The sequence below is a fragment of the Dama dama genome, chromosome 22, assembly GCF_033118175.1.
Source record: "Dama dama isolate Ldn47 chromosome 22, ASM3311817v1, whole genome shotgun sequence".
Taxonomy (NCBI): Eukaryota; Metazoa; Chordata; class Mammalia; order Artiodactyla; family Cervidae; genus Dama; species Dama dama.
The window spans coordinates 28153852-28181276 of record NC_083702.1 but is presented as its reverse complement, the minus strand read 5'-3'; the positions used below and the strand labels follow the sequence as shown (position 1 = coordinate 28181276).

Here is a 27425-nt window from a genome sequence, read left to right as displayed (position 1 = left end):
TTGTGGAAGGAAATCTGATCTCTGTTGGTTTTTGCCAACCAGTCAGTTATTCTCATTTTGGCAACATTTTGACCTCACCTCCTGATGGTTATTAAACTTCAGTAGTAGGCAGAATATCTCCCCAGTTAGTGTCTGAAACGTCACCACTAGCTAATTATTCCCTTGTGTTTACACTGTCATATCCTTGAAACCCTCATTTTTTTTTTTTTTTTTTACAAATAGAAAATCCTTTTATTTATTTATTTATTTATTTTTGTCTCATGCATCCAGCCTGGGCTGGTGATCTGTTTCACCATAGATAGTATACATGCTGTTCTTTTGAAACATCCCACCCTCACCTTCTCCCACAGAGTTCAAAAGTCTGTTCTGTATTTCTGTGTCCCTTTTTCTGTTTTGAATATAGGGTTATCGTTACCATCTTTCTAAATTCCATATATATGTGTTAGTATGCTGTAATGTTCTTTATCTTTCTGGCTTACTTCACTCTGTATAATGGGCTCCAGTTTCATCCATCTCATTAGAACTGGTTCAAATGAATTCTTTTTAACGGCTGAGTAATATTCCATGGTGTATATGTACCACAGCTTCCTTATCCATTTGTCTGCTGACGGGCATCTAGGTTGCTTCCATGTCCTGGCTATTATAAACAGTGCTGCGATGAACATTGGGGTGCACGTGTCTCTTTCAGATCTGGTTTCCTCAGTGTGTATGCCCAGAAGTGGGATTGCTGGGTCATATGGCAGTTCTATTTCCAGTTTTTTAAGGAATCTCCACACTGTTCTCCATAGCGGCTGTACTAGTTTGCATTCCCACCAACAGTGTAAGAGGGTTCCCTTTTCTCCACACCCTCTCCAGCATTTATTGCTTGTAGACTTTTGGATAGCAGCCATCCTGACTGGCGTGTAATGGTACCTCATTGTGGTTCTGATTTGCATTTCTCTGACAATGAGTGATGTTGAGCATCTTTTCATGTGTTTGTTAGCCATCTGTATGTCTTCTTTGGAGAAATGTCTGTTTAGTTCTTTGGCCCATTTTTTGATTGGGTCATTTATTTTTCTGGAATTGAGCTGCAGGAGCTGCTTGTATATTTTTGAGATTAATCCTTTGTCTGTTTCTTCATTTGCTATTATTTTCTCCCAATCTGAGGGCTGTCTTTTCACCTTACTTATAGTTTCCTTTGTAGTGCAAAAGCTTTTAAGTTTCATTAGGTCCCATTTGTTTAGTTTTGCTTTTATTTCCAATATTCTGGGAGGTGGGTCATAGAGGATCCTGCTGTGATTTATGTCGGAGAGTGTTTTGCCTATGTTCTCCTCTAGGAGTTTTATAGTTTCTGGTCTTACATTTAGATCTTTAATCCATTTTGAGTTTATTTTTGTGTATGGTGTTAGAAAGTGTTCTAGTTTCATTCTTTTACAAGTGGTTGACCAGTTTTCCCAGCACCACTTGTTAAAGAGGTTGTCTTTTTTCCATTGTATATCCTTGCCTCCTTTGTCAAAGATAAGGTGTCCATAGGTTCGTGGATTTATCTCTGGGCTTTCTATTCTGTTCCATTGATCTATATTTCTGTCTTTGTGCCAGTACCATACTGTCTTGATGACTGTGGCTTTGTAGTAGAGTCTAAAGTCAGGCAGGTTGATTCCTCCAGTTCCATTCTTCTTTCTCAAGATTACTTTGGCTATTCGAGGTTTTTTGTATTTCCATACAAATTGTGAAATTATTTGGTCTAGTTCTGTGAAAAATACCGTTGGTAGCTTGATAGGGATTGCATTGAATCTATAGATTGCTTTGGGTAGAATAGCCATTTTGACAATATTGATTCTTCCAATCCATGAACACGGTATGTTTCTCCATCTGTTTGTGTCCTCTTTGATTTCTTTCATCAGTGTTTTATAGTTTTCTATGTATAGGTCTTTTGTTTCTTTAGGTAGATATACTCCTAAGTATTTTATTCTTTTTGTTGCAATGGTGAATGGTATTGTTTCCTTAATTTCTCTTTCTGTTTTTTCATTGTTAGTATATAGGAATGCAAGGGATTTCTGTGTGTTAATTTCATATCCTGCAACTTTACTATATTCATTGATTAGCTCTAGTAATTTTCTGGTAGAGTCTTTAGGGTTTTCTATGTAGAGGATCATGTCATCTGCAAACAGTGAGAGTTTCACTTCTTCTTTTCCTATCTGGATTCCTTTTACTTCTTTTTCTGCTCTGATTGCTGTGGCCAAAACTTCCAACACTATGTTGAATAGTAGTGGTGAGAGTGGGCACCCTTGTCTTGTTCCTGATTTCAGGGGAAATGCCTTCAATTTTTCACCATTGAGGGTGATGCTTGCTGTGGAAACCCTCATTTGTAATTCCAGGTATGGGTGACGTGCTTAACGCTAATTTCTTCTTGTGGCAAGATGGTTTTCACTTGATGAGAAACATGATCCAGTGTCAATGGAAGGGAAAAAAATCAATAAAAATGATGATAGGATAGGAAAATTAATATTGCTGGATTTCAAAATAATCAATTAATTTTTTTCTCACATTTGGTTTTACTTGTGTACATGTATCCCACAGCTTTTTAGCACATTGCACTACTGGAGAGTTTGGAGAATTATCGAAATGTTAGTGCTACGATTGCTTTCACTGATAACCTGAACCAGTGTTTTCAGTTGAGTTTGTACTGAACACTAGGCAGTGTGGCTGTCTTTAGTCATGTAGACTGTATACTGAGCAACTCTGTGGGTGCCTTCTTTACATGGACTATAGATAAACTCCTAGTCTGTAGGGCTCTCCAAATGTAGAGCTGCCAGATATAATAAATAAAAACAGATGCTGCTCGGGGCTTCCTTGGCGGTCCAGTGTCTAAGTCTCTGCTCCCAGTGCAGGGGAGCTGGATTCTATCCCTGGTCAAGGAATTAGATCCCACATGCTGCAATTAAAAGATTCCTGCATGCCACAATGAAAATTGAAGATTCTGCATGCTGCAACTAGGACCTCGCACAGCCAGATCAATCAATCAATATTTTTTAAAAATATATATGTTGGGGAATACGTGTAAATCCATGGCTGATTCATATCAATGTATGACAAAACCCACTGAAAAAAAAAGAAAAAGAAAAAAAAAAAATAAAATTATGTGACAGTCATGTGATGGGAACTACTAAAAAAAAAAAGATGATGTCCATGCAATATTTGCAGTGTGAAAAGTGAAAGTGTTAGTCATTCAGCTATGTCCAACTCTTTGCAATCCCCTGGATTGTAGCCGGCCATACTCCTCTATCCATGGGATTCTCCAGGCAAGAACACTGGAGTGGGTTGCCATGCCCTTCCCCAAGGGATCTTCCTGACCCAGGGATAGAACTTGGGTCTCCCACATTGCAGGCAGATTCTTTACCATCTGAGCCAGAAATTTGTTTATCTCATATTCAGATTTAACTGGGCAGCCTGCATTTTATCTAGCTAACTTACAGTGTGAGATGCTTAAAGATGTATGGGCACACTTTTGGTTGTCTCAATGACTAGAGAGTACAATTGGCAATTAATGAATAAGGCTACTTATTCTAAATATCCTGACATACCTACAATATTCTCCCATCATAAAGAATGTTACTTTTCTGTTTAATTCTTCAAATGGTAATAGTTTCTCAGAGGAAAATCTCTACTTCATTCTAGAAATGAGAAAACTGAATATCAGTACTCATATGGGATTAACTGATTGAAATTAGTATAGAAAAGAATGTAGAGTATAATCAGCATGCCCAGGTTCAACTGTGTTACCACTGCCAATGACCTATAGACATGAAAAATACCTAGGGGGATAGGTGTGTCTACAGAGAGTTTTGCAGGAATCCTAGGGCACTCTAGTCTTCTGCACAAGCATAAAGCAACTGGGACATATTGATGAGTTATAAACAGAAAAATATGATATTTATACTTATATACTAAATATTCTGGAGAAGGGAATGGCAACCCACTCAAGTATTCCTGTCTGGAAGATTCCATGGATAGAGGAGCCTGGTGAGCTGCAGTTAACGGGGTTGTAAAGAGTCGGACATGACTGAGCAACTAACACACACAATATACTTATATGCCATAAGTATATTTATAAGATATTTCTTAGAAAGTTTACAGTGATGCATTGTTGAGGAAATGAAAAACAGAAGCCAGACTTAGAGAATGTCATCAGCAAAATCCCTGTAAGCTCAACATATTCTATCCTCCAAGTATTCCATTCTGCTTTCCTTGTAAGTTTCTGAGATGATGGTAGTGCTGTCTCACATTTCCCTTTATAACTCCAGTCCTGGTGATGGGGTAGGTCTCCTCCTTTCATCTCCTTGCTCTTCTAATCTCTGCACTTGCTTCCTGTCTAAAAATGCCCTGCTTTGAATATCCATGTCTACTACACAGCCCTCTCCCTCTTGTTTCACTTGTCTATTGACCTCTAGGTCACTGGCCTTTATTCCAAGAACATTTTAAATCCTGGAACATTGTCATTTTCTCCAATAGTACCAGTCACAATTCACACTTATGGTTTTTTTTTTTCCCATTATTTCTTTCCAATTACTTTACAATATTGTAGTTTTTGCCATACGTTGACATGAATCAGCCGTTTATTTTATTATTGACACAAAACATCCTTTTTTAAAAAAAAAAAAAAAGTCATTTCATTCAGTAATCTTATTCTGCATCTCACTGCATCACTCACTTTTGTTCTCTTGATCTTATCTTGATCAATATGACTGAAGCTCTTCCATTGCCTTGATTTCTAGCCTCTGATGCTACAAGCAACCACTCCTTCCTTTTCAGCTCACTTCCTCGAGTTAAATAACTCAAACAATCTGTTGAACTTTACACTGAACTTAACTCCTCTCATATTCTCATATCCTTCCTTGGCCAGTATGGATCACATGGTCGATACTTATAACAACTCTCTGCGTCCTCCTTTCAACTTCTTGACCCTTTCCCCCTTTACTTGCAAAAACATCATTCACTTGCAAAAAACAAAAACAAAATAACTCTGGTTACTCTCTGCCAACTCTGCAACGGTAACAGGCCTGAAGAAGGTTGCTGAAGAAAATCACTCCCCCATGCTTACTGATCTTACTGTCACCTCATGCCCACTACCATCGAATTGGCATTCAAGATTTTCTGGCAGTTTTACATATATCACTATCCCATTTACTCTTCCATTCACCTATAGGACTATTTAATGTCTTAACCTCACTCCTCAAAAGGCGAACATGCTTTCTCCCTCTTTCAGTCTTCTTGTTGATTGAAAAAACAGCAGCAGAGAAGAATTTTTGTAAGCTCCCAACATCTATCATCTTACCATACCTCTGCCATTTTGTCTGCTACGTAGGTGGGCTGCCTGTGCTGTAATTTGAGACTGATTTGGGCACCAGATAGCATGCCTTCTTCTCTACTTTAGGTCATCACTCTGATACCTGGCTAAGTGCATCACCAATTTTTGATTCTTTAGTGGATTTTCATACCAGCTTATAGATATCATTCATTTCAATAAAAAAAATGCTTGACTTACATTTCCCTGCACACTATTCCCCTCCCTCCTCCTTTGCCCCACCCCCCCACATTCATCCTTAGAGCAAATATTTTGCAAGGATTGTTTTCTTCTTTCTACCCCAAATTTCTCTCTTCACATTCTCTTTTGAGCCCATTTTAATCAGGTTTTTGTTCCCAACACTATCATCAAACTGTCTTGGTAAGTTCACCAAAGATATCCATTTTGCTAATCCAGTGGTCAGTTCTCAATTTTTGACCCATCAGTAGCATCTGAAACAGCATGTCATTCCTTCTTCTTTGAAATATTTCTTTCTCTTGGATTCCAGGCACCAGATTCTTTCAGTTTCCAACAGATTGATTTTTCTCAGTCTCTTAGATTGATTCTCTTTCATTGTCTCAAATTTTAAAATTGGTGTGCTACATGGTCTCATCCTCAGACCTCTTCTCTTTAATATTTACATTTTCACCCTAAGTAATATCCAGTCTCATGGCAAGAAAAACCAATTATTACCTGAAACTCCAATATTTATATTTCCAGTCTCTCTTTTCCCCTCAACTCAAAACAGTCAATTTTCCGCTTGACATCTCTACTTAGAAGCCTCATAGGCAACTCAGTATATTTTGATCCAAACTCCTGAAAACCCTCACTCCCCACTGCTCCTCCTGTAGTTTTATCCATCACAGCAAACATTCAACCAATGCAAGCTTGTATGGCCATAAATGTGGGTTGTTGGCCTGCATTTATCCTGATTAATCAGTTCATGTGCCCTAACAGTTGTTAAGTATTTGGAACATCCCTCCTATGTAAAACATTATATACTTCATGAATAAATTAATACATAGTTGGTATTTATCTTAAACGATTCTAAAGTTATTGAACTTTGACATCAGTGATCCAGGTAAATGCACTAAGCTATATTAAATACTCTATGAGGTTATACATGTTTTTTCTTTGTTAAAGTAGATGTTTATTTAACTAATATAGGATTCTTACTGTCTAATAATGTGTTTTTAAATTAGAAATTCAGTCAGTAAAAAGTAAATCTAAAAGCCAACTGAGCAATTTTAAACCAAAATCTGCATCAGCTTATATTTCAAACTCAGAGCTCATATTAATAGTTTGTTTACCAATTATATTATCAAGTCATTTGTGATTTAAAATAATTGATTTTTGAGAGAGTTGATCAATTCAAAGTCATCCAAAACCTAAGTGTTTTTGTAATATCATATGAATATATTCTTGTTCTCAAAGACCACAGAGAGTTAAATCCTTGCAAAGATCAGAAGTAATATGACACTGAGATAATTTTTTTCTTTCTTTAAAATAACACATTAAGAATTCCCATTTATTAACTGGCCAGCCAACATCTAGAACTGACTGCAAGATTTAGTTCCAGCAAGTTAAAACAATAAGCTAAATCTATCTCTCTCAATCGCCATGAAGTACTGTAAAAATGTGAATTTAAAAATGAATTCCCTTAAGAGTTTTAAATCAAAGTTGAACAGTAATTATATTTTATTGCTTTTTTCATAGAGCAGCTTGTCAGAATGTCCAGTCTTTAATGTAGTTCAACCCACTACATTTGTATTGGAGTTACATGGAAGAATGGCACTATGAAAAATAGTGAACTTCTAAGGAATCTTTTATAATCCTGGCTCTAAAATGTCATCAGCATTTTTCCAGACTCTGAAAAATAATCTTGGTTTTACTGATGATACACATATGACATTTATCCTGCCTGCATCATAATCTCAGCCAGCTTCAAATAGGAAAAGAGCAATATAGTGACAAATGCAGTAATTAACATCTGGGTTTAGCAAGCAGAGAACAAGAAACATATGTTCACTATTAAGACAGGATTTACCCGTTTGGATTTATTTTGACGTTTGATTTCTGCTTAAAAAAATAATATTGCTTATGCCGTAAGTGATAGCATTCCTTATTTTAAGGGACTACTAGAAATAAGCAATAAGACTGAGAAGAGCTAAAAATCACAGTGAATATGGTTCTTAAAAGTTTTCAGACAACAGCTGTTGGTTTATCTTAGCTAAACTCCAATGTGGGAACACATTTGTTTAGGTACTGCAGTCATTTGCTGTAACTTTTATTACATGTTTATATTGCCCTTTATAAAGATCTTACTTAGTTTACAACATAATTTAACCAAAACAGAGCAAAATTTAAAGAAACAAAGGGAATTCCTGTTATCACGACTATCGTTTACTTGTGGAATGAAACTACACACATTGAAAGAACAAAAGAAGTTTCAGTCAGTTTGAGAGACGGGAGTCAAGCTAAACAAGCAATCAAAAACCAAGTAGATAGAGGGCTAGGATGTCTAAATTGGTGCTTGCTGCCTCATTAGAAGAAAGTGGAATGGTGTGTAACTGTAGTCCTCATTTATGTCTGTTTTATCAATCAATTTGTGTGTGGAGAAGGGGAGTGGAGAGAAGAGAGAGAAGGAGAGGAGAGAACGATGGTCTCAGGGATTCATAGTCATCCCTGTATTTGAGTTGCTCTTGGTTTTACTGATGATACACATATGTGTATCATTGGTGATTGATACACGTATGATACACATATATCTTGGGTTCAGATAAAACCTTCAGAGACATCTCTCCCATCTAACTTAACTCTGATACTTGAGACTGGACTTCAAGGCAGTCTTTTCATCTCATTTCCTTGACAAGAAAACAAGACTGCTTACAACTGAGTATGCCCCTGAAAGGGTATATAATATTTTATTTTAGTAAGGTAAGGTTGTCCAGTTTCATATTCAAGATGCACCTACTACTTTCTTTTCTCCTCCTTTTCCACTCACTGCCATCTATTATTTATATGTTCATGTCTGTATTTATCACCATATTATAAGCTCATTGAGAGTAAAGAATATATTGCATTATTTTAATCCTTTCAATTTGTTCTCTACAACCAATTTAAAGTTTTTAGTCTACAGTGTTATACATAGTAAGTGATCAGTAAAAATTTAAAAGCCTTTACAGAGTTATGTACAGTGATATAAAATATTTTTAAATAGTTACAAATAAATGCTTCACATAACTAAAAAAGACTGCAGTGTTTAATGTATAGACATAATAATTTGTCTTTCCTACATTGCCATATGATAAGCAGCTATGGAAGAAGAAAAGTATTTTTATGAGGATTTTTCCAGGGTCAGAAATAAAGATAATCCTATCACAGGAGTATTCAGCAGAGATATTATAAATTTATTTTATAAATATTGTAAATTAACTGTCTTATTGGAAGAGGAAAAATATGTGTATGTAAAACAAGTCCTCTAAAGTTGTCCATATCACTTAAAATAATTACAATATTTATGTTATATCCCTGACTTTATAGATTTTAGTGTTTGTGCAGATAGCTCTGTTAAAACATATGAGAGAAGGGAAGAAATGCATCAATAATACAAAGTTTTTAAAAAAATCTCAAAATAATATGATTTACTTTGGAGTTATTTATGTGATTTTTAGGCCAATAATGTTTATTTAGCTGCTCTTAAAATAAGTTTTCATTCCTTGGATATAAACAAATGGAATCAGGGAAGCATAAACCAGCATATGGAGACACTTAAGCTTTCACTGTGGTTAATCTCTTTGAAGATAATTGAAAATTGACATTATACATCACGGAGAACCTGGGCGGTCAGTCAGGTCACACTGCTTATTAAGGCTAGTCAGCATCTGCTGATGTCCCTGTCACATTATTAGTGTTCTATCACTGTATAATATGTATAACGAGTAATGGATCAGATGCATAAAGTTTGTTGTTGTTTAGTCGCTAAGTCATGTCTGATTCTTTGTGACCCTGTGGACTGTGGCTCTCCAAGCTCCTCTGTCCATGGGACTTTCCAGGCAAGAATACTGGAGTGAGTTGCCATTTCCTTCTCCAGGGTAATCTTCCCAACCCAGGGATTGAACCTGCCTCTCTTGTATTGCAGGTGGATTCTTTACCACTGAGCCACCAGGAAAACCCCCATAAAGTTCCTTAGCAATAAAGGAAAGAAAACCCCCACGTGTGAAATTGTGAGTCTTTATGAAGCTCCAGAACATATCAACATACACAGAATATGGACAAGGATTGTAATTTTCTTAGAGCAGTGTACATATCTGATTTGGCTTTTGAATTTCTAGAGCAGAATTTCCCAAACCCGGTGGTGTCAGAAACGTGCGTGTGTGCTCAGTCACTTCAGTCGTGTCTGACTCTTGGTGACCCTATGGACTTATAGCGCCAGGCTCCTCTGTCCATGGGATTATCTAGGCAAGGAATACTGGAGTGCTTTGCCATGCCCTCCTCCTCCAGGGGATCTTCCCAACCAGGGGATTAAACTCACGTCTCTTATGTCTCCTGCATTGGTAGGCAGGTTCTTTACCGCTAGCACCACCTGGGAAGCCCATGTCAGAAACAGGTTCTTAAAAAACCACACAGATACCTAGCTAGATACAGTCATACCTTGGAGATATTGTAGGTTCAGTTTCAGAACACCATGATAAAGTGAATATAGCAATAAAGTGAGTCACACAAACTTTTTGGTTTCCCGGTGCATATAAAAGTGATGTTTATAATATACTGTAGTCTATTAAGTGAGCAATAGCAATATGTCTTTAAAAAACATACATAACTTGTTTAAAAATACTTTATTGCTAAAAGAATGCTATCATCTGAGCCTTCAGCAAATTGTAATCCTTTCAATGGTGGAGGGTCTTACCCTGCTGTTGATGGTTGCTGACTAATCAGGCTGAAGGTTGGGGTGGTTGTAGCAACTTCTTCAAATAAGATGACATGATGCCTCTTTGACAAATGGTTTCTCTGTAGCAGGCAACGCTGTTTGATAGCATTTATCCACAGTAGAAGGTTTTTTAAAATTGTAGTCAATCTGCTCAAGCTGTGCTGTTGTTTTATCAACTAAGTTTATGTAATATTTAAAAGTTTTTGTTGTCACTTCAACAATCTTCATGGCATCTTTACCAAGAGTGGATTCCACCTCAAGAAACAAGTTGATTTGCTTAACCATAAGAAGCAACTCCTCTTCGTCTGTTAAAGCTTCATCATAAGATTATAGCAATTCAGTCCCATCTTCAGGCTCCACTTCCAAATCTAACTCTCTTGCTATTTATATCATACCTGTAGTTACTTCCCCCACTGAAGTCTTGAACCTCTCAAAGTCATCCATGAAGGCTAAAATCAACTTCTTCTAAACTGTGAATGTTGATATCTTGATCTCTTCCCAGGAGTCATGAAATGTTCTTAATGGCATCTCGAAAGGTGAATCTTTTCCAGGAGAGCTTCAATTGACTTTGCCCAGATCATTGGAGGAATCACTATCTATAGCAACTATAGCCTTAAAAAATGTTTTTCTTAAATATTAATGTTGGTGCAAACGTACTTGCAGTTTTTGCATTGTGGAAATTTGCCATTTGATATTGGAATGCATTCTTAATAAATGTGGTCATGTTATACACCATTTTAATGTGCATTTCTTGGTTTATATTTTTTGCTAATGACTTATTACTTACTGTTTACTTGATATTTACCTTAGACTAGGGAAGTGATGTTAAGACAAAAAGCAAATCTGAGCAATTTTCTTCTTTGAATTCAAAATGGATCGTAAAGCAGTGGAGACAACTTGCAACATCAATACATTTGGCCCAGGAACTGCTAATGAATATACAGTGTAGTGATGGTTCAAGAAGTTTTGCAAAGGAGATGAGAGCCTTGAAGATGAGGAGCACAGTGGCCAGCCATCGGAAGGTGACAATGACCAATTGAGAGCATCATCAGAGCTGATCCTCTTAAAACTACATGAGAAGTTGCCAAAGAACTCAGCGTTGAGCATTCTATGGTTGTTCGGCATTTGAAGCAAGTGGGAAAGGGGGAAAAGCTCGATAACTGGGGGCCTCATGAGCTGACTGAAAATCAAAAAAATCGTCGTTTTTAAGTGTTGTCTTCTCTGATTCTACACAACAACAGTGAACCATTTTTCAATTGGATTGTGATGTGCGATGAAAAGTGGATTTTATATGATAACCAGTGGTGACCAGCTCAGTGGCTAGACCGAGAAGAAGCTCCAAAGAACTTCCCAAAGCCAAACTTTACCAATAAAAGGCCATGGTCACTGTTTGGTGATCTGCTGCTGGTCTGATCCACTACAGTTTTCTGAATTCCGGCAAAACTATTACATCTGAGAGGTATGCTCAGCCAATCAATGAGATGCATGGAAAACCACAACATCTAGAGCTGGCATTTGTCAACAGAAGGGGCCCAGTTCTTCTCCTCAACAACACCCGACTGCACATCACACAACCAATGCTTCAAAAATTGAATGAATTGGGCTACGAAATTTTGCCTCATCCACCATATTCACCTGAGCTCTTGCCAACCAACTACCACTTCTTTAAGCATCTTGACAACTTTTTGCAGGGAAAATGCTCCCACAGCCAGCAGGAGGCAGAAAGTGCTTTCCAAGAATTCATCAAATCCTGAAGCACAGATTTTTATGCTACAGGAATAAGCAAACTTCTCATTGTCAAAAATGTGTTACTTGTAATGGTTCCTATTTTGATTAATAAAGATGTGTTCAAGTCTGGTTATGATGATTCATGATCTGAAACCACAATTACTTTTGCATCAACCTAATAAGACTTGAAAGTCAAAATTGCTCCTTGATCCATAGACTGCACAATGGATGTTGTATCAGCAGGCATGAACAACATTAATCTCATTGTCCATATCCATTTAGTGCACTGTGAGTGAACAGTAATATTTTAAAAAGAAGTTTTTTTTTCTCCGCAATAGTTCTTCAACAATGGGCTTAAAATATCCAGTAAACCATGTTGTAAACAGATGTGTAAACAGATGTCATCCAGGCTTTGTTGTTTCATTTACAGACCAGAGGGCACAGTAGATTTAGCATACTGTTTGAGGGCCCTAGGTTTTTTGGAATTGCAAATGAACACTAGTTTCAACTTAAACACCAGCTGTATTAGTGTAATTACTCTCCCTTGACAAGAGTCAGCTTGAGCTTTGAAATTCTAAAGCCATGCATTGACTTCTATCTGTGAAAGTCCTGCAGGCATCTTCATCCAAAGGAAGGGTGTTTTGTTTAAACCAAAAATCTGTTGTTTAGTATAGCCACCTTCATCAATTATCCTAGGTAGATCTTTTGGATAACTTGCTGGGGTTTCACCTTGCACTTTGAGGTTATAGAGACAACTTCTTTCCTTAAACCTCACGAACCAACCTCTGCTAGCTTCAGACTTTTCTTCTGCAGCTTCCTCACCTCTCTCAGCCTTCATGTAACTGAAGAGAGTTAAAGTCTTGCTCTTTGTTTTAAGGGAATGTGTGGCTGGTTTGATTTCCTATCCAGATCACGAAAACTTTCTCTTCTCAGCAGTAAGGCTGTTTCTATTTCTTGTGATTCATGTGTTCACTGGACTAGTACTTTTAATTTCCCTCAAGAACTTTTGCTTTGCAGTCACAATTTGACTGAGTATTTGGTGCAAGAGGCCTAGCTTTCAGACCATCTCATCTTTCAGTATGCCTTTCTCACTAAGCTTGATCATTTCTAGCTTTTGATTTAAAGTGTGAGATGTGCAACTCTTATTTCCACTTGAACATCTAGAGGCCATTGTAGGGTTACTCATTGGCCTAATTTCAATATTTTTGTGTCTCAGAGAATATATGGAGGCCCAAGGACGGTGGTGGCAAGAGAGAAAGAGAAAGAGAGAGAGAAGAAGGCAGGGCTAGTCAGCAATGTGGACCAGTCAGAACACACAAAGGTTCAGAGTCTTATATGGGTCCAGTTCATGGCACCCTCCCAAAACAATTACAATAGTGACTTCAAAGATCACTTGTCTCAGATCACCAGAACAAATGTAATAATAGTCAGAAAGACTGAAACGTTTTGAGAATTACCACAGTGTGACACAAAGACTCAAACTGAGCATATTCTGTTGGTAAAATGGCACCAATAGATTTGTTTAAAGTAGGGTTGCCACGAGCTTCAATTTGTAAAACAAACATAATACCTGTGCATGGCAAATAAAGTGAAGTGCAATAAACTGGAGTATACCTGTATCTCCCTTTGTCTGTATGACCAGCATCTCTAAAGACTGGCCTTAGAACATACTTTTTAAAACCTCCCCATGAAACACTTGATCAGTAGGTACTATTTTGGTTCCTTGGTCAGGAAGTATACATGTAGGCAATCAGTAAACATTTGTTGAGTGACAGAGACAGTAGATTTTGAAAGTATTAATAGTCTTTATTATTCCAGTCCTCAGATTAAATTTTTATTGATTTTATCTTAGTTAATCTAGCACTATTTTATTTTGTTATATAGAAAGGATAATTAAGAAGCAGATGTAGGATTTACATCTTAGGAAGGTATTTTCTTGTACTTCAAATGCTCATTTTACAAAATTGAGTACTTCAAATACTCATTTTACAAAATTCAATTCAACTATTAGCAGGGTGTTATTTGTGAGACTCACACCCATCATATCAGCTTCCTTTTGCTTGCTACTTTTATGGCACAAAATAGGATTGCTCTCTTTGGAAGTCCAGGGTTAGAAAATAGTTGGCATAGTCTTACTTCGAGCATTTCTGGGATCTGTGATTTCACAATAGTATCTCATGTTTGATGATATAAATATCTCTTCTTTTTCTTCTCCTTTTTTTTCCCCCCATTCAAATCCTACATCCTAATCCCAAAACAAAAATAATGTGGTGCTTGAAATTTCTTCAGCCGTGTTTTCCCTAAATATTTGCCAATAGAATTTAAGAATAGCACAAAACAAAATAAAAACATCTCTTCTTGGTGCCTTTTCAGTAGCACTTTAATTTAGCACAGTAGTAAATGTGAATGTGATGAAAACTGAGGTCCTCTGGTAGTTCTGTTCAGCTGTCTCAGTGCAGCTGTGATCATGATGAGCTGTAACACTATTCATTAAACCTTGTGGTGATAAACTTCACTTTGCAAGTCTTCTCTACCTGTATATATCTGACTCCTTTCCTTTTCCCCTCTCAGGACAGTCCTCTGCGAACAGTTCTCTGTGAACCCATCCTCTAGGCAGATATACTTAGGAAATCTCTGTTGCCATACCAAGATAGATCTCAATATTACCCTATTCACACCAGGACCAGAAATCAGAAGCTTCTTCACTTTGCACTCACTTGCCTCTGCTTAAAAAGGCCAAAGCCTGACATTTTCAATGGTTACTAGATATTTTGCCAATTACCCTGAAAAGTCTTTAAAACAGTCTTTAAAACTATCTGATCTGTAAGGCAGCCCTCAGTCTGAAAGATGACAGTCCCATTCACAGTCCTCTCAGCATGATCCCTTGCAGACAGTTGTCATAGCCATGTGTCCTTCACTATGACAAAGTGAATGGACATGACCTTCAGAGAATGTCAGAGTTAGTAAGAACATTAAGATTTCAACATACTACATTCTTGAATACGCAAAAAGCATTTGAAGTCCAGTGACATAAATTCATTTGCTTTGATCCTATAGAACAGAAGCCTATCTTATAACTTATTTCCCATTACTCATTGATTTGAGACCTAAATACTAAATATATTCAAAAGATAATTTATATTGAGTATGCTAGTATAATATTGGGTTGGCTAAAAACATCCTTTCAGTTTTTCTATAAGATTTACAGAAAAATTCCTAATGAATGTTTTGGCCATCTCAAACAGTTAAATTCATGCACATGCAGGATATCTACGTATATCTTTTAGTATAGTGTAGCTTTTCTATTGTCTAGTGCTGTTTCAACAATCATTTTACATCTTTATTTTCAGTTAGCTTATTATGTGGTTCTGTTCCCATAATGAACAGATACTGTTCACTTCTTTCTCTTGTTCGTAGCAGATATACTACAGATGTGCTTTGAGTGATCTTTCTGAAGGGTAAAATCATGACCCAGTGCACCAGTAATGCTCATCATTTAAAGCATGACCAAGCAGTGTTCCTGGCTTTAGTACTAGGTAACCAAGGAACTTGTCCTCAAGCTGGCAGCTAGCAAGATTCTCCAGACCATTCTTTACCAAGCCAGAGGTGTCTGGTCACAGAGTTCATGTGGGATTATACAGTGGGGTGAGAAAAAAAAAATAAAAATTGCATTCATATTTATTTTATAATATAATCCAAAATGTCCCTAAAATTTTGCATTATTTTCTACAAATTTTAAAGCCTTTATTGCTTACTAGCATGGTAGCTTATATATTAAAGATAAATTATGTATTTTGGGAACATGCATTAAAATAAAACTGGTAAGAATAAGTTAGGAGACTGCTAGTACTTTTCAGATGCAAAGTTTCAGTCCCCTAGGTTTTACAAAACAACATAAATCCTATAGGTTAATATATGCTAATAATTCTGTTATTTTTCATTTAAAGTATTTGTTAAGTATTGATGAGATTATAAGTGTGCTGTCCCTGAATAAAAATTAAGTGAATATAGTCACTGATTTCTTTAAGCTTCCAAACAAGAGAAAAACATGTAACCATAATGGATGCTTTGTCCTTGCAATTCCCCTTGTCTAGAGCAACTTTTTCCCAGTTGCTATTTACTATCTTCTATTATGTGTGCCCTTTAACAACAACCTGAATGCCATACTCCCCGGGATGCCTTCTTTACCTCACTGGGAACTGGGTTAAGTATACCTCCTTAAGTGCTCAGGCACTTGTCCTTTGATACAAAACAGCATCTCCAGCTGAGCTACCAGCCTGGAAACAATATTGTAGCACAATATTCTTGAGTTCAGATTTGCTAAAAAATCAATAATATAGTAGGGTACCTTAATATCTACTACATTGGAAACCAAATATCTGTCCACGTCCAAACTGGGGGGGAAAAAAAAAAGAGGAAAGATGACTAGACTATGAAATATGGTTCTCAAATATGTCATGGAGATTTCCCTTGTGACACAGTGCATTAAAAAAAATCTGTCTACCAATGCAGGGGACATAGGTTCAATCCCAGGTCCAGGAAGATTTCACATGCTGCAGAACAACTAAGCCCATGTGTTTCCACTACTGAGCCTGAGCTCCAGAGCCTGTGAGTGGTGACTACTGAGTCCACTGTCACAAGTACTGAACCCTTAGTGGCTAGAGCCTGTGCTTCACAAGAGAAGCCACCTCAATGAGAAGCCCTTGTGCTACAATGAATAGTAGCCCCTGCTCACCGCAACTAGAGAAAGCCAGAGCAAAGCAATGAAGACCCAGCAGAGCCAAAAACAACAACAACAACACTATCATGGATCAGAACACCCTGGGGGGCTTATTAAAACACATTGCTGTACCTCATCCCCAAAGTTTCTGATTTAGATTGTTATTGAGGATGAGGCTGATATTTTGCAGTCTTATAAATTTTCGGGTGATGTCCCAAGCACAGTCCAGAAACTGAGCTTTAACCGCTAGTCTTAAGGACTGGTGATAGGGATTTCAAATTTTCTCTTCTTGATCCTGACTATGTGCAATCTAATACAATCATTATTGACAACTGTGGTTTTTTTTTTTTTTTTTTCTAATAGACTTAGGATGCTTATAATCTGAATTGTGGGATTTTTTTAAACTAGGTCTATTCATCAATAAACCACAATATTACCCAACTAGGAGGTATAGCAATAAGCCAACATCCTGAATCAGCAAACCTACAGTTAGGAAACAATTTTGAACATGTTCATTAATATATTTTATTTTTAAATTTCAGTAAGGTTACCTTGATATATACTGACTTAATCTGCTATACAACATGTAACTAAAACAATTTACACTCTGACTGGAAAGTAATCTCATCTAATGTCTTTCCCAAGTTGCACATGGAGAAGAAAAGTTATTGAATGTACAGCTGAGAAAAATAGATTTCTTTGGCGCTTTATTAAGTCCCAGTTATGGGGTCAGTTGTGGGAAGATTCCCTGGAGAAGAGAACAGTTACCTGTTCCAGTATTCTTGCCTGGAGAATTCCATGGACAGAGGAGCCTGGCAGGCTACAGTTCACGGGGTCACAAAGAGTCGGACACAGCTCCGCGACTTGCACTTTTATAGGGTTAGTTGTAGTCCTCTTGTTACAATACCTTTAACTTACTGAAGTTCAAAGTCTGCATATTGTGTGTTTCTTAGATCAAAGGATACCAAAGTGCTGCTAGGATTTAATCAAGACTGCAGAAAAATTACCAAATCACTATGCTGTACACCTAAACTAATATAATATGGCAAGTCAACTATACTTCAATAAAAGGAAAAGAGACTAGAATCCAGGAGTGATCTGTTAATGTCCTAATTGGATGGCATCACCGACTCAATGGACAGGAGTCTGAGTAAGCTCTGGGAGTTGGTGATGGACAGGGAAACCTGGCGTGCTGCAGTCCTCAGGGTCACAAAGAGTCAGACACAACTGAGCGACTGAACTGAACTGAAAGGCTTCACTGTCAGGGTGCCTGGATAGAGGAGAAGGGAAAGAAATCGGAGGTTCTCATTGTTTTAATCAAGAAATTCATACTAGAAGCAGTCAATATAAGTGCTTCTTTTATATACTCACAACTCAACAATAGACAGTTTACAAATGCTAATTACTGATGTAATTAAAAGCACTCTAAAATTTGGGGGAGAGGATGAAGAAGAGGTAGAGCTATTATATGTTCATCTTATGACATTTATAAATTTTAAAATTGCTTTTTTCTCTTCTTTTTATTGTATCTATAGGATATGATAGATGTTAACTAAACCTATTGTAACCATTTCACAATATATGTAACTCAAGCCATTATGCTGAAAACCTTGAGAAAATGGACATTATTAATTAGCACAAAGATGAGATTTTGTTCATAAAAGTGGTGGCTTGTTGACTAGCATGATTAATATTAGAAATGGTCTCTCATTGGGACACTAAAGTTATTCCAGATATATGGATTAGCTAAAGATATTCCATAAGCAGTCTCCATTCTTTCATCAAAAGGCAAAAAGTTTAATAGATCTTGTACCGTTTACACTTGGGCTTCCCTGGTCATTCAGCAGTAAAGAATCTGCCTATAATGCAGGAGATGTGGGTTTGATCCCTGGGTTGGGAAGATCCCTTAGAAAAGGAAATGGCTACTCACTCCAGTATTCTTGCCTGGGAAATCCCAGGACAAAACTGGTGGGCTACAGTCTGTGGGATCACAAAGAATTGGACACAGCTTAGCAACTAAACAACAACAACAATAACCTTTTACCCTTAGGGATGATGTTCTAGATAAATCCCTGCTGCTGCTGCTGCTGCTGCTGCTGCTGCTAAGTCACTTCAGTTGTGTCCAACTCTGTGTGACCCCATAGATGGCAGCCCACCAGGCTCCCCCGTCCCTGGGATTCTCCAGGCAAGAACATTAGAGTGGGTTGCCATTTCCTTCTCCAATGCATGAAAGTGAAAAGTGAGTGAAGTCACTCAGTCGTCTGACTCTTAGCGACCCCATAGACTGCAGCCCACCAGGCTCCTCCGTACGTGGGATTTTCCAGGCAAGAGTACTGGAGTGGGGTGCCATTGCCTTCTCCGAGATAAATCCCTAAAAGGTCCTATGTCTAGCCAATAACCCCAGAGGATTCTATTAGCTTGGTACCTGCCTCTGTAACGTACATTTATCTCATAGGAACTTTTCATGATGATAAGGATTTAACAGTAAAGGGAGCAAGTGCTCTCTTGAATCCTCAGAAGGACCTGTATCTTCTGTGTGCATGTGTACGTTGTATGTATCTGTATATAGGGAGGGATCTTAAGAGTTCTTTTTTTTGATGCAAATGACAGAAGGGAGCAAAACTTGGAAGTGGTGTATCTTTTCAATTTTCCAGCCTACTCAGAATCACTGGTGAGTAGTACCAAAATCTCACCAAGAAATTCTCAAATACTTTTTCATCTGGGAAGTGACCACAAACTTAGATGCTCTGAAACAGCTCCCTATGAGAGACAAGGTTTGTTAGAACACAGGGTGGAGGTAGAATGGCAGATATCTCTGGAAGGGGAGGGATTGAGTGGGTGATGACTGCAGCTCCAAACTCCCATTTTTAGTGACAGTAGATTCAGTCATTTACTCTAGACCTCCTAGTGAGAATAACTTGGATAATTAGACAATTTGTTTTCAAACTGCTTGAAAGCATCAGATAGCTAACAAGATAGTGAGGAATTACCAGACTAAAATCTGGGTAAGACATCAAAATATAAAATCAGTTCTATCTATATACTGGTGAAAAAGGATTTTTAAAAAGTACCATATCTGGTATAACAAAATATTTTTAAGACCTCTGTGCATAGAACAATAAAATATTATTGAGAAAACATTCTAAAAATACTTAAATGGGTATATGACAATGGATTGGAAGATATTAAGATGCAATTTCAACTAAAACCCCAGTTGGTTTTTGCACGGAATTGACAAGATAACTTTAATTTGCATATGTGTTGAGTAAATGTAGGACCAAAGATGGTATAAAGTATTTAAAAATATTCCCAGTAACGATATATAAAACAGCCCATATGTAAAAGTATAAAAGTAAATTGTAACATACGTTTGCAACTTCATATGATCCATTTAATATCTGTTCCATGTAATGATTTAGATCTCTGAACCTTTTGTGATCTGAATTTGTAAAAGGTAAGTGCCACCAATGAGGAAACCTGTTTTAAAAGGAAAAAGGTATATTTTCATTAGTTTGGAAATTGGTGTCTGTATCTTAGAATTGTTCATGGAGTTATAGCTGCATCAGATGGAAGAGCCAAGGAAAACATTTTTTATGAAACCACAGAATGCATGATTAATTCTGAGAGTTTTATTAACATGGCTGTGGACATGTGCTATTTTAACGGTCATTAATATTAACATTAATTTAATTTAATTTAGCACACTAAACAAATATGTATTTTCCCTCTTACTGTATTTATGGCAGACCACACATTTTGTCTTTTGATACATGTGGGGGTTAATAAATACTTTCTGAAATTTAATGATTCATAATTTTCCCGAAAAGTCAGATGGTATTGTTGCTTCTGGGTTCACTAGAGACACTGCTACACTAGCTAAATTAAACATTTCACGAAGTGACATATGCTTCCATCTGGTCTTAGTCTCTTGGAACAAAGTATCACTTTCCTCAGAGGTCTGACTTGCAGAATTTCCTCTTCGTTATCTGATGATTCATCTTGATGGGTTGGACATTGATTACGACCAATTATTGGGTGGCATGACCTGTTAAAGGCAACAGGTTTTGCTGCTTAAGGGCTTCCCTGGTAGCTCAGATGGCAAGGAATCTGCTTGCAATGCAGGAGACTCAGGTTTGTTTCTTGGGTCAGGAAGATTCTCTGGAGAAGGGAATAGTTACCCACTCCAGTATTCTTGCCTGGAGAATTCCATGAACAGGGGAGACTTGGCGGACTACAGTCCATGGGTCACAAAGGGGCAGACACAACTGAACAACTAACACTTTAACATTTCTGGTTAAATGCATCGTTTTAGGAACTATCTAGCAACTTCCTCTGACTGCAGTCTTGCTGTTGCCACCTTCATCTTCTGCTTCTTTGGTCTTGACCTTCCCCTGGGCAAAGGAGCATGGGGGATGGCAAAGGACTGTCAGCAAACACACCGACGTATGTGACAACTACAGGACATCCTATCCATTGCTTCTTGTTGGAAATGTCAGGGAAATCCAAAATAATATGTATGTGTCTTTAAATAATTGATATTTTACTTTTTTACTTTTGCAGTTCTAAGGCTTGAAGTATTAAAAAGTTTTCATCCAGATTTAGTTATCATAAAAATTAGTATCATATATAATTAATCAAAGCACAGAAATACATTTGGTAAGTAGATAGATTTTTCTGGTTTTAAACATTAATTTGCTTATTTGTGGATGAATTTTCTTTAGAATTTTTTAGAATTTTTCTTTAGCAGTTCTAGAATTGCTAGAATAAAATGGAGTTCAACATTAGTTCTATTCCATTTCTATAGATGGATGTACTAAAAAATATTGCCTGTAAATAAATATATGAGAATTAAGGAATTCAGCTCCAGTAATGTCTTTCAATTGTTTGAAATGCTTTTGAGCTATATGTCAAATATAACATAGTAATAGTTCTTGAAAATTATTTTTTAGGATATTTTATCTGATGGTGCTGACAAGTCTTCTTTCAATTCTGTTCACACCACAGATTAAGAAAAACCTGACCTGCAAACAGATTTGATATCCAGAATACTAGAATAATTCATTTTCTCAGTACCAATACCGGTATTTTGGTTTGCCCTTTATTTGAGCCTCAGAGACTGTACTCCCTGGGACAGTGTATCAGCATAAATTCCTAGATGGCTGGGAGAAGAGCGATGGTGAAAGTAAGCGAGGGAAAGGAAATCAACCTTTCCCAAGTAGATGAGTTTTATTGTTATTTTATACTTTAATTCATTTATTTTTTGCTGTGCTGGGTCTTGCTTGCTGCGTGGGTTTTTCCTCTAGCTGCTGTGAGTGGGGGCTCCTCTCTAGCTGCAGTGCAACGGCTTCCCATTGCGGTGGCCCCTTACTGCAGAGCACAGGCTCTCGGCCCGCGTGCTTGCATTGTTGCTGCTCCCAGGCTCCAGAGCGCAGGCTAAATACTTGTGGCGCACAGGCTTAGCTGCTCTGCGGGGTGTGGGATCTTCCCGGACCAGGGATCAAACCTGTGCCTCCTGCATTGGCACGTGGATTCTTTACCATTCTTTACCACCAGGAAGCCCTCATGCAGATGACTTTAAAGATGATTAATTTCAAGGAAGATTCCTATGTCTTTGTATTCTCAGAAGGTACCAAGAAGTACAAACAGCCTAATTTGAAGACCACTGTTTTACAATATGTCTAATTTGAACTTTCTGATCATACTTTCTAGATTGGATTTACATAATTTGCATAGAGCTTCTCTTAGTAAATTTAGGAGTCAAAGGCAATCTTGCCTTCATCCTTCATGTATATGCATTGCTATAAGCATGAGTTCCTTTGGGACTGTCAGCATACAAATATTGTTCAGGGCACAAAGGACTAAATATTCCTCCCTTCCACATGTTGCTTGAATGGTTTGAAAACCAATTTAGGTCACCTGACAGGAGTTGTTGAGCAAAGCAGAATCCTAACTAAAGCTGAAAATCTAGATAAGGCACATGGAAAGAGATTACTGACACTTTAAAGTTTTACAGGTCATACTAATATGTATTGAGGAGAGAGAAGAGTAGAACAGAGACAGTTTTGAAACTTAAAGGACCATTTACTCAAGAAAAATCCTGGTACATTTGACTCTCCCTATCTGCAGTTTCGACATCTGCAGATTCAATCAACTGTAGATGGAACTATTAGGAAAAACTAATCCAGAAAGTTCCAAAATGCAAAATTTGAATTTGCTGCATGCAGAAAATATTTACGTAGCATTTACATTGTATTTACAACTATTTACATAGCATTTATATTGTATTAGATATTATAAGAAATCTAGAGGTGATTTAAAGTAAGAGGAATACAAGTACACTCATGGCGGATTCAAGTCAATGTATGGCAAAACCAATACAATATTGTAAAGTAAAATAAATAAATTAATAAATAAAAAATAAAGTAAGAGGAGACTTTAAAGTAAGAGGAGACTGTGGTTAGGTTATATGTAAACACTACTCCATCTTATGGGTAGGACTTGAGCATGCAAGGATTTTGGTGTCTGCAGGAGGGGGATCCTAGAACCAATTCCTTGTGGATACCAAGAAACTACTCTATACATTTGATATGCCTAAGTGCAAATATCAAAATTTCTAAAAAGTTCCTTTTTAAAAAGTCAAGATATTCCACATACTCAAGTCTATAATCTAAATTTGACTAGTTCTAAATGATAAATTTTAGAAGATTAATTTGATCAGAAGTTATTTTGAATTATACCCTTTGTTTATGCTTAATATGTTTTTGCTATAACATGAACTGAAGCAATGGTTCTCAAGACTGCAAAATAAAGGTAATAACAAGTTAAATTTAGATAACCCAAGTTCAAGTTAATGTGTGTGCTCCATGCTTAGCCGTGTCCGACTCTTGCGACCCCATAGACTGTAGCTTGCCAGGCTCCTCTGTCCGTGGGATTCTCCAGTCAAGAATACTGGAGTGGGTTGCCATTTCCTTCTCCAGGGGATCAAGTTAATAATTAATAACAAAAATGAACTGATGTAAATAAATTTTACTTGTATACTAATTGATATTAATAAATTTTTCTTGTACAGCAAATAAATATATCAGAGCTTTTTGTCACCATTATTTGCTGAAAGAGAAGATATATCCAATTTCGTTCTGCATTTTCAATTTTATTTTAACAGAAAATTCTAGAAAAAGATTAAATTTAAAAAACAGGCAAAGAAAACAATTTTACTGATAATTGATGAAAAATGAAATTGGTTCTGATTTTTTTTGTTTACAACACCAATGTCTGAAAGCAGACAAAATTAAAAACCTTTTTCTGTTTGATGAGACAAAAGATTCTTTACTCTGAGACCAATAGAGACTGCTTGGATAGGTTCAGTGGAACTAGAATCAGAACGCTGTATTGTTCACAAATAGAAAACCCCATAACCATAATTTCTCCTTATGTTCAAGGGCAAGTACTGAACGCAAAACCCCAGGGAGGACAGTCCTTACTCTGGGAGGGTCAGTGATGCAAACTGCGTTTGAAGTTGGCTGTGAAGTTTTGCAAACTGGTCAAATGACTTTTCTGTCAGGCTTGTTTCGTTGTTACTGTGAGTCACCTGGATTAGATACAGCTGCAGAAAATAAATAGACAAAATCAAAAGACAGCAGTATCAACCTTCAATACATTCTAAAATCTGGCTCTATGTAAACTAAACAAAGCAAGAATTTCTCTGCAAAAAAAAAATCATCACAAAAGATAAGAGGTGCATTTTGTAAAGGCAAAATTACCTATAAACACATGGTATAGAAAGATATAATCTTAGGTGCTGGGAACAGACTGCCTAATTTCTTTTCTTCTGTCCTGTGGACATTTTAATTAGTTCTTGACTTATAGTCTACCACAGGGCAGGAACTGTTCTCTTTGATGATTCTCTACTAACAGCTCTGGTTGTTATGATTTCTCCTTGGAACATCCTCCTTAACTGCACTTCTACTCAAACTGTAACTGATTTTTCATATGCATAGTAAAAAAAAAAAATAAGCATGGTATGAGGAAGAGTGTGTATAGTGAAGCAAAGTGGGAGATGTAGTCAAATGATATTTAAGTCAAGATGACAGTTTTGAAACTTACATGGCTGGTTTTCTTGCTGAACCCTAAGATTGTTGCTCTTTGGATTGACCTGCTTGCACCTGGCATACAGGATTCTTGGGAAAACGTCTGTGAAGTCGATTTGACAGGACTTATGGATGTCATTTGTGCAAGTGTGTGGATCAAGTTATTCAGTTTCACAGGGAAGCACTCCAGACTTTCGTTTATTTTCCTAGAGAAATGAAAAAAGATAAGATAGTGAGTGATGTTCCCCTTGAGTTGACCCATTTCACTTGAGTCATTTCCTTGTGTTAGATGTGGATGGAGAAGTCAAGGACCATGCCTATTGATTTGGAGTACAACTATTAATAGTAAACTTTTTTTTTTTTATCAACTTCAAATTCACATCTTGAGCTGTTAGCAAATATAAGAGAAATTTTTGTGATGAAATATAAAGCTAATTGCAATATTTCTATTTTGACTTCTTTAAATTTTTCAAAAATAGAAATTCTTTAAATTTCTATTTTTGTTGTTGTTCAGTACTATGTCATGTCCAACTCTTTGCAACCCTATGGACTGTAGCACACAAGGCTCCTCTATCCTCTACTAACTCTTGGAGTTTGTTCAGACTCATGTCCACTGAATCCGTGATGCCATCCAACCATCTTGTCCTCTGTTGTCCCCTTCTCCTGCTGCCCTCAATCTTTCCCAGCATCAGGCTCTTTCCCAATGAATCAGCTCTTCCCATCAGGTGGCCAAAGTTTTGGAGCTTCAGCTTCACCATCATTCCTTCCAATGAATATTCAAGGTTGATTTCCTTTAGGATTGACTGGCTTGATCTCCTTGCAGTCCAAGGGACTCTCAAGAGTTTTCTTCAACATCACTAAAAGCATAGGTACTTCATTACTCAGCTTTCTTTATGGTCCAACTCTCACATGCATACATGACTACTGGGAAAACCATAACTTTGACTAGGCAGACCTTTGTCAGCAAAGTGATGTCTCTGCTTTTTAATACAGTGTCTAGGATTGTCATAGCTTTACTTCCAAGAAGCAAGCGTCTTCTAATTTCGTGGCTGTAGTTACCATCTGCAGTGATTTTAGAGCCCAAGAAAATAAAGTCTGTCACTGTTTCCATTTTTTCCTCCTTCTATTTGCCATGAAATGAAGGGACTGGATGCCATGATCTTAGTTTTTTGAATGTTGAGTTTTAAACCAGCTTTTTCCACTCTCCTCTTTCACTGTCATCAAGAGACTCTTTAATTCCTCTTTACTTTCAGCCATTAGAATGGTATCATCTGCATATTTGAGGTTGTTGATATTTTTCCCAACGATCTTGCTTCCAGCTTGTGCTTTTCACATGATGTACTCTGCATATAAGTTAAATAAGCAGGGTGATGATACACAGCCCTGACGTACTCCTTTCCCAATTTTGATCCAGTTCTCTGTTCCATGTGCAGTTCTAACCCTTGCTTCTTGATCCGCATACAGGTTTCTCAGGAGACAGGTAATGTGGTCTCAGATTTCCGTATTATATTTTTTAGGAATAATTTAAAACATCAATTTGTTAAAAATACTTAAACAATTCCAGAAGTTATATCTATCAAAACAGTGTATGTTCCAAGAAGCCCAACATCTATCCCTGAACTCTCTGTACTATTCTTTTCTTCCCCCTATATTTAAACATTTTTGAAAAATTATGATTTAACTTTCATTGTTTTATTTTCAAATATATTTGATTTCCTCTGTCAACTATTTTCTAAGAAGTTGTATACTATAATACTATATTTAATATACACATATTTTACATGAAATGCTTTTCACTCTGGTCTTTATTTACTTATTTTTTTTGGTTAGGTCTGCTTTATTATGATGATTATTTATATTTAAGAAGGTTTGCACTTGTGTCCTAATAGTATAATGAATATCTTCAGATAATACCCTTTATCCCCCATGCCCTTTTTCTCCCGTATCTGATTGCAGTGTTATCCTTTTTATCCCAGTTCATATAATAAAGCAATCTTTATGCCTACTCCACTTTTCATATGTGCTTCCTATTTCACTCCCATTTTTTTACAGAGCTATTCTATTTACATCATATGGTATCTATGCTATACATATTACACATTCTGTCTTCTATCATTAAATATGATATGCTGTACCAGTCCTATGTCACATCCCTCTGTCATTTCAACTATCTGATGCTCATTTTCTGGCAAATTCCTCCGGAAGTTTTCCGGAAAGTAAGTTTCTGAGTTCTGGGCGTTGATAACAGTTTTTCTGTGGCCTTTATGCATGAAAGTCAATTTTACTGGCTACAACATCCGTGGCTCACGTTTTCTTTTTTGGAGGGTCATAAAAATATTATTTAATTTTCTTCTGGAATAAAGGATTAAAACCCAAAACTCTTATGACAGACTGAACTTTGTTCCCTTTACAAATGAATTGATATTTTTGCCTAGATGCTTAAAGGAAGTTTTTTTTCCCCTCAAATCCAATACTTTCTCCAAAGGTATGGTTCAGGTTGGTTATTCTGGGTAGCTTTCTCAACATGCAAAGTGTCCTTTCCATGTGTAATTTCAAATCTTTTCATTTTTCTGAAAACTTCTTGAATTATGGTGTTAATATTTATTAAAATACTAAATATACAATTTAGTTTTGGTA

The 27425-nt window shown here is 36.8% G+C and overlaps 1 protein-coding gene across 1 annotated transcript in view; it reads right to left on the bottom strand.

The window, feature by feature from the left end:
- PIK3C2G (phosphatidylinositol-4-phosphate 3-kinase catalytic subunit type 2 gamma) overlaps positions 1–27425 on the bottom strand; it is a 410590-nt gene that overhangs the window by 54842 nt on the left and 328323 nt on the right. Inside the window, exons 27-29 of the mRNA XM_061124127.1 lie at positions 24805–24994; positions 24183–24304; positions 20070–20178 (exon numbers count right to left, since the gene is read on the bottom strand). Coding sequence (XP_060980110.1) covers positions 20070–20178; positions 24183–24304; positions 24805–24994 — 421 coding nt within the window. The remainder of the gene's footprint in view (positions 1–20069; positions 20179–24182; positions 24305–24804; positions 24995–27425) is intronic.